Source organism: Ascaphus truei, chromosome 16 (genome assembly GCF_040206685.1).
Source record: "Ascaphus truei isolate aAscTru1 chromosome 16, aAscTru1.hap1, whole genome shotgun sequence".
NCBI classification, from domain to species: domain Eukaryota; kingdom Metazoa; phylum Chordata; class Amphibia; order Anura; family Ascaphidae; genus Ascaphus; species Ascaphus truei.
Genome location: NC_134498.1, coordinates 49,365,934 through 49,385,314, shown reverse-complemented (window position 1 = coordinate 49,385,314; position 19,381 = coordinate 49,365,934). Strand labels below are relative to the sequence as shown.

The following is a 19,381-nucleotide window of genomic DNA, read 5'->3' as shown; positions in this document are numbered from 1 at the left end:
GTACAAGACTGCCCATGGCAGCAGTGAGAAGGAAATACTTACAGGGGGACATGTTTCCATCAGGGAACCGCTGATATACAATACTTACCCTTCGGGACCTTTGGGGCATTGTATTATTTGCTGCTTGTTATTTCGTTTCACTAAACATGCAAAGATCACCATGTCCTCACCTGAAAAACTGAAGCAAAGTCAGTGCGAAAACCAGCACAGGGTCCTGTTCTGTCATCAATCTGGTGCTGATATTTCGTTTCACACCAGTTTGTTCCCAGGTTGGCAGCCGGGAGGCTTTGAAAAGAGATCCATGCTGGTTCTGTCGGACTCTGAAGACCCTAAAGCTGTTAACGTAACGGGGCACGGCACAATGACCGGATTTTAACGAGCTCGATGCCATGTAACCTTCTTCATATTTTTATTGTATAAAAAGAGAAACACAATTGAAACAAAGAACCTTTTTTAAAACAAGTCTCTTTTCTTTACAAAAAGGTAGTGGTAATGATGGTTTGTGAATAAAAAAAATAGTGGTGATTTGTTCGCCTTGGTGACATCACACTACAGTTAATTACTAACAACACGGACATGTGGAAATTGATGACATCAAATAATATTTTGTCCCTATCGTCTGCCCTTTTCCCCCTCTGTAAAACTGTTGATCTAAATAGTTGCTTCGGTATTTATTGCCCTGTAAAGTTTTCTTGCTTATATCCCAGTCATTTGTCAGTTCTTTCACTGTATATTCACTACCGTTAGCTCTGCAGGGCGGCTGCCCTGTGCAACCACTACTCTTAAAGTAGAAAGGTTTTCCCTCAGACTTCCCGTATCTCTCCCTCAGTGCAAGTTCTAATATCCCTTTCCCTATGTAAAGTACTTTCTGGCTGTATTTTATTTATACAATTTGAGTTATTTAATGTTCTATATAACTATAACGCCCTGCTATAACGCCCTGCTGAGATTCATGCCCTCATTTACAGTGATAAGGGAGATATGCGCCAAAGTGTGATATGGATCAGTCTGATATGAAAACGGATGCTAAAAACCGCACCAGATTTTCTGGAGTAATAATCCCACGTCTCCGTTCCCCCCCCCCCCCCCCACCTCATTGATACATGTTTGCAGCCGGGAGACTCTGATAAAATTGCCCCGGTCAGCTGCGCTGGTCAGAGGCTGGTAGTAGCCTTTATTTTGGACGACAGCACCTGCTTGAAGCGCCTTTTCAGGTCCTGCATGTTGGGGGATCGGGGGCGCACGAGATGGAGACCCCTGCGTTTCTCCCCGTTGCAGCTGAAGATCATTTTGCCCACCTCCTGACACAGCTGGTAGAAAGCCCCGTATACACCGTCATAGTTCTCCCGTGCCGACACCTCGGCATAGGTCCCAGTCAATTCGTTGGCCAATTGGAGGCCCTCGTTGGAAGCCACTTGTCGGGCCCTCAGGAGGTCCCCTTTGTTTCCCACCAGGAGCAGTGGGATCTTGGTGTTGGGGTGGATTTTGCGCAGGTGCTGGTAGAGCGGCCGAAGCGTCTGGTAGCTGTTATAGTCGGTGATGGAAAAGACAAACACAAATCCGTCCGCCCAGTAAATCGACCGGTTAATTTGCTCCTGGCAGGAAATGTTGTCCGTATCGTCCTATGTGAGAGAGAGAGAAGTGGGAGAAATAAATCTCACCTGCAACTACTGGCCAGGTGTTTATGTCAAACTTCGAAGGGCGGAGCACTCACGTTGTCTGTCACATTGCCCTGGGTTAGACCCCGAATTGCCCCGGGTTACACCCCTGCAAAATAGATCCTATCAGGAAGGAACCGGCGCTGCACAGGTCTTTGCAAAGGTCCAAAAAGAGTGTTTAATTGTGGATGGACTGACGCTTCGGTCCTAACTCGGACCTTGGTCAAGCTTTGCAAAGACCTGTGGATTGCCGGCTGTTTCCGGATAGGATATATTTTGCTGATGTTTATGTTATTCATGGAGATTTACAGCACGGATTCACCTCCACAATCTGCAGGCTTCAGTCTTTACATTTTTAGTGTTAAAGCGGCAGACCAGGCAATATTCTACATGTGTGTTTTTAATTAATCTGTTCTGTACTCTGGGAAAATACTCGTAACATTTTTTCTCTGAATGACATTTTTAATGTATTATAATGTACCAAGCAATTTTTGTTTCTATAGCAACCATTTCCAAAGTCACATCCCCTTCCTCTTCTGAAACAGGCTCTGGCACACCCCTTTTTGAGCCCTGCCCTCTCTCTAGCAGTGCACCAATTGTATCTAGTGACTGCCTGGTCACATGATCTTCCCCACAGAACTTTGCATCTTTGCTCCTCTTCTGCTGCACTGACAGCCATTTAGTGAACCCCCGAGCCGAATCTTCGCCGATCGATCACAGGAGAACGGATCCATTGGCAACTTAGCTAATTACTTATCTCTGTGCGGATTGTATTGATGTGCATATTAAAGGGGGAAAAAATAAAAACTCCGGGATGTCTATCAGAAATGATTTATTTGCCCGATCCCACTGTAAGTTCGTGGGCGTTTTACAAATCTCCCACATTTTAATCAGCAATCTTACTGAAAAGCGCTGTTGGGTAAGACAGCTGCAGTAAAGTTCTGGCAAAGCATCACAAAGGAGGAAACCCAGCGTTTGGTGATGTCCATGCGTTCCAGATTTCAAGCAGTCATTGCCTGCAAAGGATTCTCGACAAAGTATTAAAAATCAACATTTTATTTATGATTGTGTTAATTTGTCCAATTACATTTGAGCCCCTGAAATAAGGGGAGTGTGTATGAAAATGGTTGCAATTCCTAAACGTTTCATATGATATTTTTGTTCAACCCCTTGAATTAAAGCTGAAAGTCTGCACTTCTATTGCATCTCGGTTGTTTAATTTCAAATCCATTGTGGTGGCGTACAGAGCCAAAATTATGAAAATTGTGTCAGTGTCCAATTACTTCCGGACCTAACTGTATATCTGTATAGAGGTGCAAATATTTTGTAAGTCCATATTGTGATTGTGACCACTGCTCTTTTTAGCTGCTAATGCTACTGCACAAACGCCCTGTTTGGTCAAAGTGCGGGGGTCCCCGAAGCTTCCAAGTACCATTGTTTTCTATTTCATACAGAGGAACATTACTTTTTTGTTTTGTTTTATTTACAAACTTACAATTACACTTTGTTTTTGAGGCAAAAGGGGAACAGCATAAATATTGCTTAAATCTTTCTAAGATGTCATTCAAAAAGCACGGCCTCAATGTGTAGTAAATGTACCCAGGCATAATCCCACTACTCTATCCGCACACTCTGCACACTCTGCATAATACAGGCAGATATGAAACCAAACAAGGATGCAACGCAGCAAACACACAAACAAACAGTGAGATAAAGGAGCCCCTTCAAAATCTAAGTCCAAGGACAACGGTCACTGTTCTTATTTCATCTTCCCACTATATCTTGTTTAATGTGGGGTTGAAACCTATCCCAGCTCCACATACCAAAGCCGGTATAACCAGCCCCACACTGAAGAGACCCAAAAGGTTGAAAAAGCTGTCTGTGAGCAGGGCTACTGGCTCTGCACTTCTTTAAGCCACAATGTGCTAAAAAGCTGTGTAATGCGGCAGGCATAAGATTAAAGGGGTCCGTGTTAAAACGGCCATGAATAAAAAGGTGACCCTGTGTCATTTGCATGTCACTACCCAGAATCCCTTGCTGCAGTGGAAGCATTGTATGCTGGGAGATAATGAGGGAGAGCAGCGTTGCAGAGCTGTCGGAGACGAGAATCTGCTCACAAATGGGATTTTAATTTCATCTTCAAAACCTTCCTGAGAGTTTAAACAGCTGACCCGAAACGGCCCCCAGCAGACAGCCTGCCGCACATTGGGAAGCCGTGCATGCGTTGTCGCAGAGCCGCTGTTTTCCCTCCTGTTATTAGGGGGCGTTAGGAGCCCTGCGCAGTATTATAAAAGACGTTTCCTGTGTAATTAGTTGATGGATGAGCTTGCTCTGTGTTTTCGAATCATTCTCTTATCAGGAACGAGCTCTGGGACGAAGTTAAACTCCTTGTTTGGGTTCTGGGATTAAAAATGAAAGCTCAGACCCTGCAGGAAACGCTGGAGGGAGGTTGGACCGAGCGAGGCCATAAATCACACTGGGTTACATATTATGTGGCTTTGAATCTTCTGACTCACAAAGTTTGTTAATAATTTCTCTTGCAGGGGTCAATACCCGGATAGAACGGGATTAACCCTTTTACTGCTACGAGTAACTGACCAATTAATACATTTTCCTTGCGCGTATGACGCGATAAATTGTTCCCGACTTTGATGCAGACGTTTTAGTGCGCAGGGCAGACCCTTTACTTGCTGCTCCTACAACATATAACCTCGGTATGTACGTCCGAGCGCCCTACCCCTGCACGTTTGTCTGTCTCACGCTGGACAGAAAAAGGTTGTGATAGATTATTGCTAAAGGATAAAGCATTTCAGCAAAGCCCTTTCAAAGCAGCAGCCCCTGTGTTTTGTCATTATTATTATTGTTTATTTGTAAAGCACCAACGTATTCTGTCGCGTGGTACAATGGGACCCAATAAGGACAGACAAGCTCAAACAGATACAAAAGGTAACGCGGGCCCTGATCCAGAGAGCTTACACTCTAGGGCAGGGGTGGCCAAACTCAGTCCTCAAGAGCCACAAACAGGTCAGGGTTTAAAGATATCCCTGCTTCAGCACAGGTGGCTTAATCAAAATGGCTGAGCCGCTGATTGAGCCACCTCTGTTCAAGCCATGAATATCCTTAAAACCTGACCTGTTGGTCTTGAGGAATGAGTCTGACCCTCCCCCCCCCCCCGGCCTGGAGGGATCGATTAATGCACCCGTACCGGGGCCGGTCCATAACCCGACCTCGTGGACACCCTGGTTCCTGCGATATTTGCAGCTTTTTTTTATTTTTTTGCGCCTGTAATTGACACAAAACAAAAAACGACCAATATAGCCGCGGGGTTGGCGACACAAAGTCGCGGTGACATCTCCCGATGCCGTGGCAGCTTCTCCTGGCTGCGGGACCATGGCCATGAAGGGAAAAGTGCCGGTCACCGAAGGTTGGAACCCTGCAGATCAACTTTGAGGGACCGTACAGGTAACATAAACAAAACACACCCCCCCTAAAACAATAACGGGGAGCCACGTGACTGATGTTTTCATGTGACCCTTTAACAGCTTCTTAATGCTCAGGAAAACAATGGTGGCTCACGTGCAAACCCCATCCAGGTTCCAGCATTGGAGGCAGCAGTGATCCCAAAACAGCCAAGGGAGGTCACTTTCCCACCCATCAATCACCATGACGTATGTTGCACCCCCTTCAGCGCCAGAGAGAGGCCTGCGGTGAATCGCTTTGTACAGAACATGTTAGGAAAGGTTTATTCTGCGAGTAACCCCAACGGGGTTTCAATAAACGTGAGAAAACAATCAGAAGTGGACAGCACGGAGAGAGATAAGCAGTAACACGTGTGTGCAGCACACGGGGAAGCCCAGAGCACATGCCTGCTCCGTGATGTGCTAGGAGCCTGCACACTAACCAAATACTGCAGCAAAGAATGAATGTATCTGGGACGCAAAAATATAGAGAGACTTGTAAAAGGAACACCAGATTTAACAAGTAACAACAAAAAACCCTTCACATCCGCCAACGGTACCCAGTTAGCAGGTAGTGTAGCTAATGAAACCAGCTGTACCTAACGTACCGTTTACTGTCCATGTTAACTGAGTAGCGATGCACGGAACGTCTCCCATTGGTTGGCGCTAATAACCTTCAGCTAATTATAGCAGCTTGAAGATCCTTGGCCAATCTGAGAGCAGGTTATGGGGAGATTGTCACTGCTTCTATTATATATATATAATTTAGGTTATACCTAAATAATGTGTGGTGAAGACCTACTCAAGTCTTACATTGCAAAGCCAGTACGACCAGCCTCACACTGAAGAGACCCACAAGGTCGAAACAGACTGTCTGTGAGTGAGTTCGCTGGCTTTGCATCTCATCCCAGGCTATGTTTAAAAGCTGTGTTTAAAGCAGCGAGCATTGGCTTAAGGGTGTCATGTAATTATGACTTTAAGACAAAAGGTGGCAGTGTGCTCATTTGCATGTCATTTCCCAGAATCCATTGATGCAGTGGATGCACTGTATGCTAGGTGGTAATGGTGAATGGCAGGGTTGCAGATCTGTCGAAGACGTGAATGTGCTCACAAGTAATATTTGTATATGATAGGGAGAAGGAGTGGCTCAGTAAAGTAAAGTTAAGACACTGACTGGCACTGAGTGTGAAGCAGGGGAGCCTGGTTCAATTCCCAGTGTCGGTTCCTTGTGACCTTGGGCAAGTCACTTTATCTCCCTGTGAATCAGGCACCAAAAAATAGATTGTAAGCTCCATGGGGCAGGGACTGTGTCTGCAAAATGTCTCTGTAAAGCGCTACGTAAAAAACTAGCAGCGCTATACAAGAACATGCTATTATATATATATATATATATATATATATATATATATATATATATATATATATCTTACTATATATTTCTGAAAGCGTCCTATGTGTCTATGTCTGTATGTGTCTCCCTGTGTCCCTCCCTGTGTCCCTAGCGGCAATCACATTGGACCTTGGGCCAGGCCAATGAGATGGCTCCCTTGGCCCGCCCACCCCCGCACACCTCTCATTGGCCTGAGGCGGAGTGACAGGCCATAGGAGAGACACACACACAAACACACACACACACACACCTCGGATCTGCGCCAGTCCCACTCTCCACCACCTCTCACTCCCGTCGTGTGTGTGTGTGTGTGAGCCCCCCTCACCGCAAACCCCCTGCCCCCCCTCACCGCAACCCCCCCCTCACCGCAAACCCCCCCTCACCGCAAACCCCCCCTTACCGCAAACCTCAGCCTCCCCGACACCAAGCCTCCTCCACCTCACCACTCACACGCCGCCAGCAAAACTCCCGCCGCCTCTCACACGCTGCCGCCTGCCACTCAGCTCTTCTCATCGGGGCCCCGTATTAACTCCGGGAGCGCCAGCAAGCAGTTAACCCCCCCCCCCCGCGGCCGAGCCGGGAGCACCGGGGGCGCAAGGAGGTAACCTCCCCCCCCACCACACACAACCCCCCCCCGCGGCCGAGCCGGGAGCACCGGGTGGCGCAAGGAGGTAACCCCCCCTCACACCCCACCGCGGCCGAGCCGGGAGCACCGGGTGGCGCAAGGAGGTAACCTAACCCCCCCCCCCCGCGGCCGGGAGCACCGGGTGGCGCAAGGAGGTAACCCCCCTCACAACCCCCCCCCACACACAACCCCCACCCACACACACAACCCCCCCACCACACACAACCCCCCCCGCGGCCGGGAGCACCGGCTGGCGCAAGGAGGTACACACACACACACACACACTGACTGGCTGACACACACTGAATGGCGCACACACACCCTGACTGACGCACGCGCACACACTCACTGACGCACACACAAGCACTGACTGCCACGCACACACACACAACCCCTTACTGACGCACACACACACACAGAGTGACTGACGTGCACACATACACACACCGGCTGGCTGCCACGTGCACGCACACACCCCATGACTGATGCACGCACACACCCCATGACTGATGCACGCACACACCCCATGACTGACGCACGCACACACCCCCTGACTGACGCAACCACACACCCTGACTGACGCACGCACACACACCCTGACTAACGCACGCACACACCCTGACTGACGCACGCACACACACCCTGATTGACGCACGCACACACCCTGACTGACGCACGCACACACACCCTGACTGACGCACGCACACACACCCTGACTGACGCACGCACACACACACTTTGACTGACGCACGCACACACACTTTGACTGACGCACGCACACACACCCTGACTGACGCACGCACACACACACACACTGACTGACGCACACACTGACTGACGCGCACACACACACTGACTGCCGCACACACACACACTGACTGGCGCACACACACACTGACACACACACTGACACACACACACACACTGACTGACGCGCACACGCACACACACAGTGACTGACGCACGCACACACACACTGACTGACTGCCGCACGCACGCACACACTGACTGACGCGCACGCACGCACACACTGACTGAGGCACACACGCACGCACACACTGACTGAGGCACGCACGCACACACTGACTGAGGCACACACACACGCACACACTGACTGTGTGTGTGTGTGTGTGCGTCAGTCAGTCTGTGTGTGTGTTTGTGTTTCTGCGTCAGACTCACTGACGCGCGCGCGCACACACACACACACACTGACTGACTGACGCACACACAATGACTGACGCACTCACACTGCATGAAGCTGTAAAGGGGGACAAACAGAGCTGTAAAGGAGGGAGGGGGGATGACTGGATTGATGTGAATGGGGGACAAACAGAGAGAGGGGGGAGGAGAGAGGAGACAGAGAGGAGCGGGAACATTACATCCCGGGCAACGCCGGGTCTCTCAGCTAGTATATATATATATACATACATACATACACACACACACACACACACGTAAATGCGTAAATACACAGGTTTTATTGGTAAAATGATCTTTACGTATAATAAATGGCCTGTGTTACTTTGCCTTCCTTGGAGGTGCCAGATAGCTCACGTATCCTACAAAGACAGGAGAACTAAAGTCTACCTATTAGCATTTGCCCCATGTTGGAGCGTCTGTTGCTTTCAGGAGGTTTTGACATTTATCAAGGATACCCTTGGAAATGTAACTGAAAAAAATTCAACATTTTCTCCCTGATAACAGTTCCCTTCACCCAATGCGAATGAATGAAGACTAAGGGGCCTATTCACAAAGCAGTGATAAAATCAGTGCATTTGTTTCCGACTCTGGGGCCTATGCACTAAGCGCCGGGAAAAGAAATCGCCGGGCTGTTTAAATCGCCAGTTTTGACAGCGTTGCTATCACGGCGCAGAAAGCCCAGAATACCGGTGATAGCAACATTTGCAAAACTGGCGAGTAGCCAGCGACGTGATGAACGCCCCTCTGAAAAGGCCTTACCTTGCGATTTCTTTCAGCTGCAGAGAGAGCCGCCTTCTCCCTGCGCAAAGCTCGCCCGAAATTAATGTTTATTTAAATTTTATTACTAGTGTAGATGAGCCGGGGGTCTCCAGAGCAGAACCGCATTGTTTTCAACCGCGTTGTTTCCCTGCTTCCCGAGATACAGACCCCGTTATGGGGTGCCGGTATCCCCTATGCATTTTATTCCCACGGTCACGTGACGTGGGGACATTTAAATGCATAGGAGATACCGGCCCCCCATAACAGGGCCTGTATCTCGGGAAGCAGGGGGTCCCCGGACCTCAAATCAACGCGGTTCTGCTCCGGAGACCCCCAGCTCACGTACACTAGTAATAAAATGTATATTAAAACAGCTGCTACCCACAATATACATTAAAAACACAACAACGCTAATACCCACCTCCTCTACCCCCACATGATTGATACAAGAGGCCGCGGGTGTCCTCAGGTGGTCCCCACGGGTATGAAAAAACTGCAGGAGATTGAATGAACAACAAAAGCACTCAGAAAAAAGCACTGTACAACTCTGTGTCTGTGGACCCTCGGATGGTCCCCACGGGTGTCTGGGAGGGCTCAGGTGGTCCCTGCGGGCCCTCGGGAGGTTCCTGTGTGTCCTCAAGTGGTCCCCGCGAGTGTCTGGGGTCCTCAATTGGTCCCCGCGGGTCCCCGCTGGCCTGCTTTACCATATAAATACACCCCAGTACCCCCCCAACCCCACTCAACACATACAGTACAGTAATGGGCAAAATAACTTATTCAGATATGGATTAATGCTCATTTGCCCATTATTAAATCAAACATTAGCCAGCCAGCATAAATAAAGTAAATAAACTTTTCTACTTACCCCTGCCATCATGAAGGGCGTCCTCATCAGCATACTGCAGGGCCATGTCCTCCGATGCCAGCAAGAATACATGAAAAAATACAATCTAATTGCCCCATACCCCTTAATCACCTTAGCGGTTAATAACTGCTATAGTAATTAAGGGGTTAACCCACCCTCCCATGCAACCCACCCGGGAGGCCTACCCACCCACCCCAGGACCACTATACACCCCCTCAACCAATTGATTGGCATAGTGTTACATCATACTATATAATATGGGCATGATAAGCCACTATAGCAGTCAATGACCTAATAAAAAAGCATGAAGGCCAAAAATATACAATAATAAAACATATACACAAGCACCTAAACACCACAATTCAATAAATAAAAGAACTAGTCAACCAATCAATTAAATAAATAAAAGCACTAGCCAACCAATGAATTAATTAATTTTAGACACTAGCCAACAAAACAATTAATTAATTTAAATGACTAGCCAACAAATCAATTAATTAATAAAACCACAAGGCGACACATCAATTAAAACCAGTAGCCAACAAAATAATTAATTAAATAAAAACGCTAAACAATCGGAAAATGAAATAAAAACAAGCCATCCAAATTACAAACAATTTATGCCAAACAATAAACAAAAAACTATAATCAATAGAAAAATGCATTGACTGTCACTGTATTTATCTATACCCTAACGGGCACAGATTAATATATTATCAGTCAATGGGCAATGAAAAACATATAAAGTAAAAAATACAATAAAAAAAACCATAAAACTGGTTTACAAAGGAGTCTATGGCTAAAACAGAGGTTAGGAAAGCAGAAAAAAACAATCATAACAGAGATGTAGATGAGGTGGGTGAGAAAGGGATGTCTGAAGACATTGGAAGGGTAATAAAATGGTGACAAAAAACAGCATGGAGGGGGAAGGGGATGCTGCGGGGGAGTGAGGGGGGAGAAAGGTGTGGATATGAACATTGGCAAAGAGGCAGGCATGATAATTACAAACAATTGTGATAGTGTGTGAGAAACCCCATATCCGCATTAAGTCACTATCTGTGAGGGTTTGGGAGTCACGCCGCCCTCGGCGTGCTCCTCACTCACCTACAGCTCCGACGGAGATCCCCGCAGCACACTCTCATTCCCTCACCGGAGCGCCGGTCACTGCTTCACGTGGGCGCGCGCGCGCACGCCAGGACTGCACTTCTAATCTCGGGCTGGCGGCTTCACCCGGTCACGCGCACGCAAACCCCGCTATACGGAGGCATGGCCACACGGCGTCGCACCAACCCCTTAAAGATACAGCGCATCAAAACATTGCTGCAATCAAATGCACTCAGACTACTGGGCTTTATGGCTCCTCCCATGGGACTCATTCTGGACCTATCCCTGCGGTAGCCTGGCCCTTCCACACACCCCCACCTTGCTGCACTGCTATTGGACCCTCTCTCCTATATATACCTGGCAGAATCACTGACTCGTTGGCTGAGCATAGAACCAGTTGTTCTCACCTTTCTCTGCCTCCCTAGTTCTCTTTGCAGACTTCCTCGTGAACCGAACCAGCTTCCGCTACGTCTTCCTGTACCTCTGGCAACCTGAACTCGGCATACGGCTACACGACTCTCCGCTCCTCTGGCATTCCGATCCTGGCTTACGGTAAACGACAACGTCCCTCTCTCCAACCCCGGACTTGGCAAACGGCCTTCCTACCAACCGTACCTCTCCTACCCCGATCCGGAACCCCAGACCAATCTACTCTCAAGACGTGCCCACGTGGCTGTGGGTGGCGTTCTAACCTTTCCCACCTCAGCACCGCAGTCCCGTCTCGTTTGTGGTGAGCACATCCTTACATTATGCTCAGCCCACCAAAAATGGACCCCGCTGAGGTGGAGCGGACTTTAAATGCCCATACTGCTCTTTTTACAAGATTAGAGTCTTATCTGGACCAATCTGATAAACGAATGGATGCTTTACAGCAAAGCGTCCACGCCCTTACTCTTCAAGTTCGAGGCCTCACGCGCCAATCTCCACTCGTGGCACCGGCGAATCCTTTCCTGATACCTCCGTTCACTCCAGAACCACGTATTCCTCCTCCCAAACACTACGCGGGGGATCCCCAAGGATGCCGGGGTTTCATTAACCAATGTCTCGTTCAATTTCGTCTCTCCCCCTCTCGCTTTGTGTCTTCTGTCTCCAGGGTTGGCTACATCTACTCCCTTCTCACCGACCAGGCACTGGCATGGGCCTCTCCCATCTGGGAACAACAGGGGGCTCTCACACAGGACATCGATCTTTTCGTCGAGGAATTCCGAAGAGTTTTCGATACTCCAGCACGGAAGTTAGCGGCAGCTTCTGCTCTACACCACATAACTCAAGGAGATCGTTCGGTTGCCGTGTATGCTGTGGAGTTCCGCACTCTTGCTGCTGAGACGGGTTGGAACAACGAGGCTCTATCTTCTGCGTTCTGGCAAGGTCTGGCTGAAACTCTAATGGATGAGCTCGCCGCACGAGATCGTCCTACTAACCTGGAGGAGTTAATCGCTCTGGCTATCCGTGTGGATCAGCGCCTACTGGAGCGGAGATACGAACGTTCTCATTACCGTCAACGGGTTCCAAGAAGTCTTGCTCCCACCTTCGTGGCTCCGTCACCTTCTTCCGGGGACATTCCTGAACCAATGCAGTTGGGGGGCAACAGGCTGTCTTCTGCTGAGAAGCAACGTCGGCGCACGGCCGGACTTTGTATGTATTGTGGCAATTCCACTCACGCTTTACCCCAGTGTCCCCACAGACCGGGAAACGCCAGCTCCCAATGAGATCCCGGAGAGTTTCGTTGGGAATACTGACCCTTTCTCCCATCGTCCAAAACATCCTTCCTACCAGGATAGTCTTGCCTATAATACTGTCTGGAGAGGGGTTTCACACCCGGGCACGGGCATTCATTGATTCCGGTTCTGCAGGTAATTTCATTGATGAGACTTTTGCTAGACAGAACAATATTCCATTTATCAACAGGAGGACGCCTGTAGGTCTGGAGGCCATTGACGGTCGACCTCTAAATCCGGCATTCATCACACTACAGACGGTACCTCTTCTACTGCAGTTCGTCGACGTCCATACGGAGATCATTACTCTCGATGTAATCCACACTCCCTCTGCTGAGTTGATTTTGGGTCTTCCTTGGCTCCAACTTCATAATCCTCGCATCGACTGGACGGATCGGGAACCTGTGCAGTGGGCTCCTTCTTGTGCCAAGACATGTACCAGGGTTTTCCAGAAGATCGGTGGAGTATCTACCATATCAGAGAAGATCAACTCCTTACCTTCTGTGTACTGGGAATTCCGTGACGTATTCGATAAAGCACGTTCCGAGGTACTACCGCCGCACCGGTCTTTTGATTGTCCCATTGACCTACTTCCTGGAGCACCTCTTCCCAGGGGAAGATCCTACCCTCTCTCTCTTCCAGAGACAAAAGCCATGAACATTTATATTGCCGAGAACTTAGAAAGGGGTTTCATCAGAAAATCTTCCTCCCCGGTCGGAGCAGGATTCTTCTTCGTCAAGAAGAAGGACGGTTCTCTCCGTCCATGCATCGACTACCGGGGTTTGAATAATATCACACGCAAAAATCGTTACCCTCTGCCTTTGATTCCGGAACTCTTCGACCGCCTCCAGGGAGCAACTATCTTTTCTAAACTGGACCTGAGAGGTGCTTACAATTTAGTAAGGATACGAGAGGGGGACGAGTGGAAGACTGCTTTTAACACCCATGACGGCCACTACGAGTACCTGGTTTTGCCATTCGGTTTGTGCAACGCACCAGCAGTTTTTCAGGATTTTGTCAACGAGATCTTTCGGGACATTCTTAATACATTTCTTATTGTTTACTTAGATGACATCCTCATCTTTTCTAAATCCGTTCAAGAACACATCAACCATGTTCAACAAGTGCTGTTACGCCTTCGGGAGAACCATCTCTTTGCGAAATTGGAGAAATGTCAGTTCCACCTCAAATCGATGGCGTTTTTGGGATACGTTATCTCTGACTCCGGTTTCAACATGGATCCAGAGAAACTTAAGGCTATTTTGGACTGGCCTCGTCCTACCACTCTCAAAGCCGTGCAACGCTTTCTGGGTTTTGCAAACTATTACCGACGTTTCATCCGCAATTTTTCCTCTACAGTATCTCCCATAACGGCTCTCACTAAGAAGGGTGTAGATCCTTCATCATGGTCTGAAACCGCCATACGGGCATTTGATCTGCTAAAAAAGACTTTTGTGTCCGCTCCCATCCTCAACCACCCGGATCCTAAACTTCCATTTACCTTGGAGGTAGATGCATCGGACATCGGGGCTGGGGCCATCTTGTCACAGAGGACATCTCCCTTAGCTAAACTGCATCCATGTGCCTTCTTTTCGAAGAAATTTTCAGCCGCAGAACGGAATTATGATGTCGGGAACCGGGAGCTTTTGGCGATCAAATTGGCACTAGAAGAGTGGAGACACTTCTTAGAAGGTACTGAGACACCCATAACCATTCTTACAGACCATAAGAACCTTCTCTACTTAGAAGGGGCACGTCGTTTGAACTCTCGACAAGCCCGCTGGGCATTATTTTTTTCTCGATTTAATTTTCTTATCTCCTTCATCCCTGGCTCCAAGAATCTAAAGGCGGATGCTCTGTCTCGACAATTCCTTGCTGAAGACAAGTCTGAAGAGCAGCTAGAGACAATTATTCCCTCTAGATGTATCCTGTCCGCCAACTCGTTTGATATTATGGGCAAGATTCAATCCGAGCAATCACAGATTCCTATGGGGTTCAAGGTTCCGGAGGGAAGACTCTACACGGCGCCTCAACACCGCAAAAGGGTTCTCGAGTGGTGCCATTCCTCTAAATCTGCAGGACATCCAGGGATACGGAAAACCAACGACCTTGTTCAACGTACCTTCTGGTGGCCTGAGAGGGCTAAGGATGTAGAGGAGTTTGTCAAAGCATGTGGCACCTGTGCTCGCAATAAAGTACCCCGGGTTAGACCTGCAGGCCTTCTTCTTCCCTTACCTATTCCAGACCGTCCTTGGAACCATATTTCAATGGATTTCATTGTGGAACTCCCAGACTCCAAAGGAAAGAATACCATCCTTGTGGTAATTGATCGTTTTTCCAAACAAACTCACCTGGTGCCCTTAAGGGGTCTTCCCAATTCCTCCAGGCTTGCGGACATTTTTATCCAGGAGATTTTTCGTCTTCACGGAGTACCTGCAACCATCGTCTCTGATCGTGGGTCCCAGTTTGTGTCAAGATTTTGGAGAGCCTTTTCTCGGAGGATGGGTATTTCTCTTCATTTTTCCTCGGGTTACCACCCACAGACCAATGGGCAGACGGAGAGGGCCAACCAAAACCTGGAACAATACCTTCGGTGTTTCATAGCCGAGACTCAGGATGATTGGGTAGATCTACTTCCTTGGGCTGAGTTTGCTCTTAACTCCCTTCGCAATGACTCCACTCAAGAATCGCCCTTCTTCATAAATTGTGGCTTTCACCCTTCCCGCCTACCCTTCTCTCCTATACCCTCAGGAGTACCAGCAGTTGATAAACGCATCTCCCGCTTAAAGGACTTATGGACAAGGACTCAGGAGAACTTAAGGGTGGCTACTGGGAGACAGAAACTTCAGGCAGATCGTCTTCGACGCCCGGTTCCGGAATTCGTCCCAGGAGACAGTGTTTGGCTTTCCTCCAGGAACATTCGTTTAAAGGTTCCTACCATGAAGTTAGCACCTAAGTTTCTCGGTCCCTTTCCTGTGGTCAAGAGGATTAATCCTGTGGCTTATCGTTTGCGTCTTCCACCCTCGTTGAAGATTCCTTCAGTCTTTCATGTTTCCTTACTTAAACCTGCATTCCGGAGTTCTCGCTTTTCTAAGTCCACGGCATCTCCACTTCCTCTTCTGGTCCAAGATCAAGAGGAGTACGAGGTTCAGTTTATCCTGGATTCTAGGATCTCCAGAGGAAGGGTACAATATTTGGTTCACTGGAAGGGCTTTGGACCTGAGGAACGTTCCTGGATTCCCCACCGGGATCTCCACGCGCCTCGCCTCGTTCAGGCTTTCCATCGCAAGCATCCCTCCAAGCCATGTCATGGACGCCCGGAGGTCGCCCCTGAAGGGGGGGGTACTGTGAGGGTTTGGGAGTCACGCCGCCCTCGGCGTGCTCCTCACTCACCTACAGCTCCGACGGAGATCCCCGCAGCACACTCTCATTCTCTCACCGGAGCGCCGGTCACTGCTTCACGTGGGCGCGCGCACGCCAGGACTGCACTTCTAATCTCGGGCTGGCGGCTTCACCCGGTCACGCGCACGCAAACCCCGCTATACGGAGGCATGGCCACACGGCGTCGCCCCAACCCCTTAAAGGTACAGCGCATCAAAACATTGCTGCAATCAAATGCACTATGACTACTGGGCTTTATGGCTCCTCCCATGGGACTCATTCTGGACCTATCCTTGCGGTAGCCTGGCCCTTCCACACACCCCCACCTTGCTGCACTGCTATTGGACCCTCTCTCCTATATATACCTGGCAGAATCACTGACTCGTTGGCTGAGCATAGAACCAGTTGTTCTCACCTTTCTCTGCCTCCCTAGTTCTCTTTGCAGACTTCCTCGTGAACCGAACCAGCTTCCGCTACGTCTTCCTGTACCTCTGGCAACCTGAACTCGGCATACGGCTACACGACTCTCCGCTCCTCTGGCATTCCGATCCTGGCTTACGGTAAACGACAACGTCCCTCTCTCCAACCCCGGACTTGGCAAACGGCCTTCCTACCAACCGTACCTCTCCTACCCCGATCCGGAACCCCAGACCAATCTACTCTCAAGACGTGCCCACGTGGCTGTGGGTGGCGTTCTAACCTTTCCCACCTCAGCACCGCTGTCCCGTCTCGTTTGTGGTGAGCACATCCTTACACTATCACAATTGTTTGTAATTATCCTGCCTGCCTCTCTGTCAATGTTCTTATCCACACCTTTCTCCCCCCCCTCACTCCCCCGCAGCATCCCCTTCCCCTCCATGCTGTTCCTTGTCACCGTTTTATTACCCTTCCAATGTCTTCAGACATCCCTTTCTCACCCACCTCATCTACATCTCTGTGTTTTTGTTTTCTGCTTTCCTAACCTCTGTTTTAGCCAGAGATTCCTTTGTAACCCAGTATTGCTGACCTGAGGAAGAGAGAGGAGAATGCTCGAAAGCTTGACATGAATTGTTAGTCCAAATAAAAAAGGTATCACCTAATACTGAAGTACAGTACTCATTTATTCTGTACTATCGCAATTGGACTAACACGGCTATTTCCGTTTTATACATACATACATACATACATACATACATACATACCTACCTACATACAGTCATACATACATACCTACATACATACATACATACATACATATAATAAAGTAAGATCTAAAGAAAGACTAGTCTGGATCACAACCACTGGTAACAGGCTGGTAAGCCCCGTACAATGACACTTCAAGCCCTATAAGACATGAGTGTGGTTGCCCTATATGCCTCCCTAGGAAGTGGCCTTGAGTGTAAGGATTACATTTGTAACAGACCATGGGAATGTGTAAGGCTGCAGGTCAGCAATGTGACTGGCAGAGAGAGGGAATCACAGCTGGCTCATGTCTGACTTGTCCTAATTTGGCCATTTCCTCACCACTACTAGACATGCACAGGAAACACTCCCTTAGCTTCAGACTGTCAGCAGCAGTATTTGGCGGCCTGGGGCGGTTCTTGGAGTTCAAACTCGTGAGAACATAAGGTTTTCGTTCTCAGAAGGATGACGTAGGGGAAAACCTCTCCCGTCAAAGGCTGCAGAGTCAGAGACACTTAGAATTTGTGAGAGTTCTTTTCTGCCAAGGCCGTTTAACTCACAAACCATTTCCTCTGCTTCGTACTGTGCTGTTGGTCCTTTGTATAGCTAAGAATTAACCCACCCCCCTGTATAAATCAAATTAATGGGGTTATTACTCACTGAACCTCCTATTAAAGCGTCAATCCCCTGTGAGCTAAATTTATAATATGATGCTGCATTTTTCCATTTTCCAAAGATTCCCAGGCATGACGGAGGTCCTGATACGTTACTTGTCTCTGGTTTAGGTTAGTTCCTATGGACAAATATATGGGCATTTTTATCAATCCCCGGGATATAACTGCTGGACCTTTTGTATCTCAGGACAAATAATTGCACGAAGATTTCAAAGTCGGGATTAAAGAGTAGAGTTGATCAATGTCAAAACTATGGAAACAAAGCAATTTTGGAGAAAAGAGTAGATTGATACTATTTAACCAGACCCATCACACAGGGGAGTCAGTCACATCAAAGATACATTTCCAGGATCATGTGTGATGTGCTTGGTGCAGGTTTTAAGTCAAATCAGCCTTGACATCTTATCTATCTTGCCTGGACCTCTTTGCCCGATATTTCTCACAGCCCGGTTTGTGCATGTGTGAGTCGGGAGCGGAGCCAGCTCATACAACGAAAGCCAACACAATATTACGCAAGCAGATTCCACACCCTAATTCCAACCAGCCCCCTTCTCATTGCCTGGGATCCAAGCTAAACCTCAACAACACCTCTGCTTCCATGTCACAAGTGAAGGTGTACGATGTGAGCGTCCCTTAATAATATGTGCGCTCTGCTCCCTTTCCATATACCCAACAAAACAGGAAAATACGTGGGGTAATACACAGTCACGTCCATTCAAGTGACTGGAAGTTGATACATTGTTAACCCTATGTTACCCCACGGGAAAAAGAAGCATGTTCAAACTGTACCACTTGGCGTCCCATTTAAGATACAATCGGGTTTTATACATGGCCTCAGTGCATGTTAGGGCCTGGTCACCCTTGGCCATGCTTGGCCTGACCCCTGTATATCCAGATATCCCCATATAAAATTGTTCCTGTTAGCACCATCCATCTTCCAAGGATTTAACTAAACATTAACCTTTGTTACAACTAAACTGACATCAGCCAGTCCAGCTGACACTGTAAACAAGATCCCCCCAATGACTAATTTCTGGTCAATTAGAAGTTAAGATAAACTATCCTTTTTCGTTGTTGATGGAAATGTGTGCTGTTGACCAAGTTGGGAGAACTCCCAAATTAAATTTCATGTGGCGTTAAACCTCATAGCTGACAGTGGGGTCTGCAACAGGCTACCGCACAGGGGGCTTCAGTGCCCACTGCCTGCTGCTAGTAAGGGGACACCTATCACCTCACCTTCTGTTATTTAGAGAGAGTTGAAGCTACAGGCTCCTAAAATAGCATGCAGTACCTCTCCAGTACCTATATAGCAGGCAATGTGTTAGGTTTCTTTTGTAAAGAAACAGTTAATGCTGACAAGACGTGGAACAGAAAGCTTCAGTGTCTAT

General features: G+C 48.3%; 1 protein-coding gene across 2 annotated transcripts in view; it reads right to left on the bottom strand.

Moving 5' to 3' along the window:
* Positions 1 to 207: 207 nt before the first annotated feature.
* Positions 208 to 19,381, bottom strand: part of LOC142467607 (ras-like protein family member 11A-like) — a 37,200-nt gene continuing 18,026 nt past the window's right edge. Inside the window, exon 4 of one of the 2 annotated variants that reach the window (XM_075573524.1) lies at positions 208 to 1,622. In XM_075573524.1, the coding sequence (XP_075429639.1) occupies positions 1,155 to 1,622 (468 nt within the window). In that variant the 3' untranslated portion in view covers positions 208 to 1,154. The remainder of the gene's footprint in view (positions 1,623 to 19,381) is intronic. The other variant, XM_075573523.1, reaches the window with a different exon arrangement.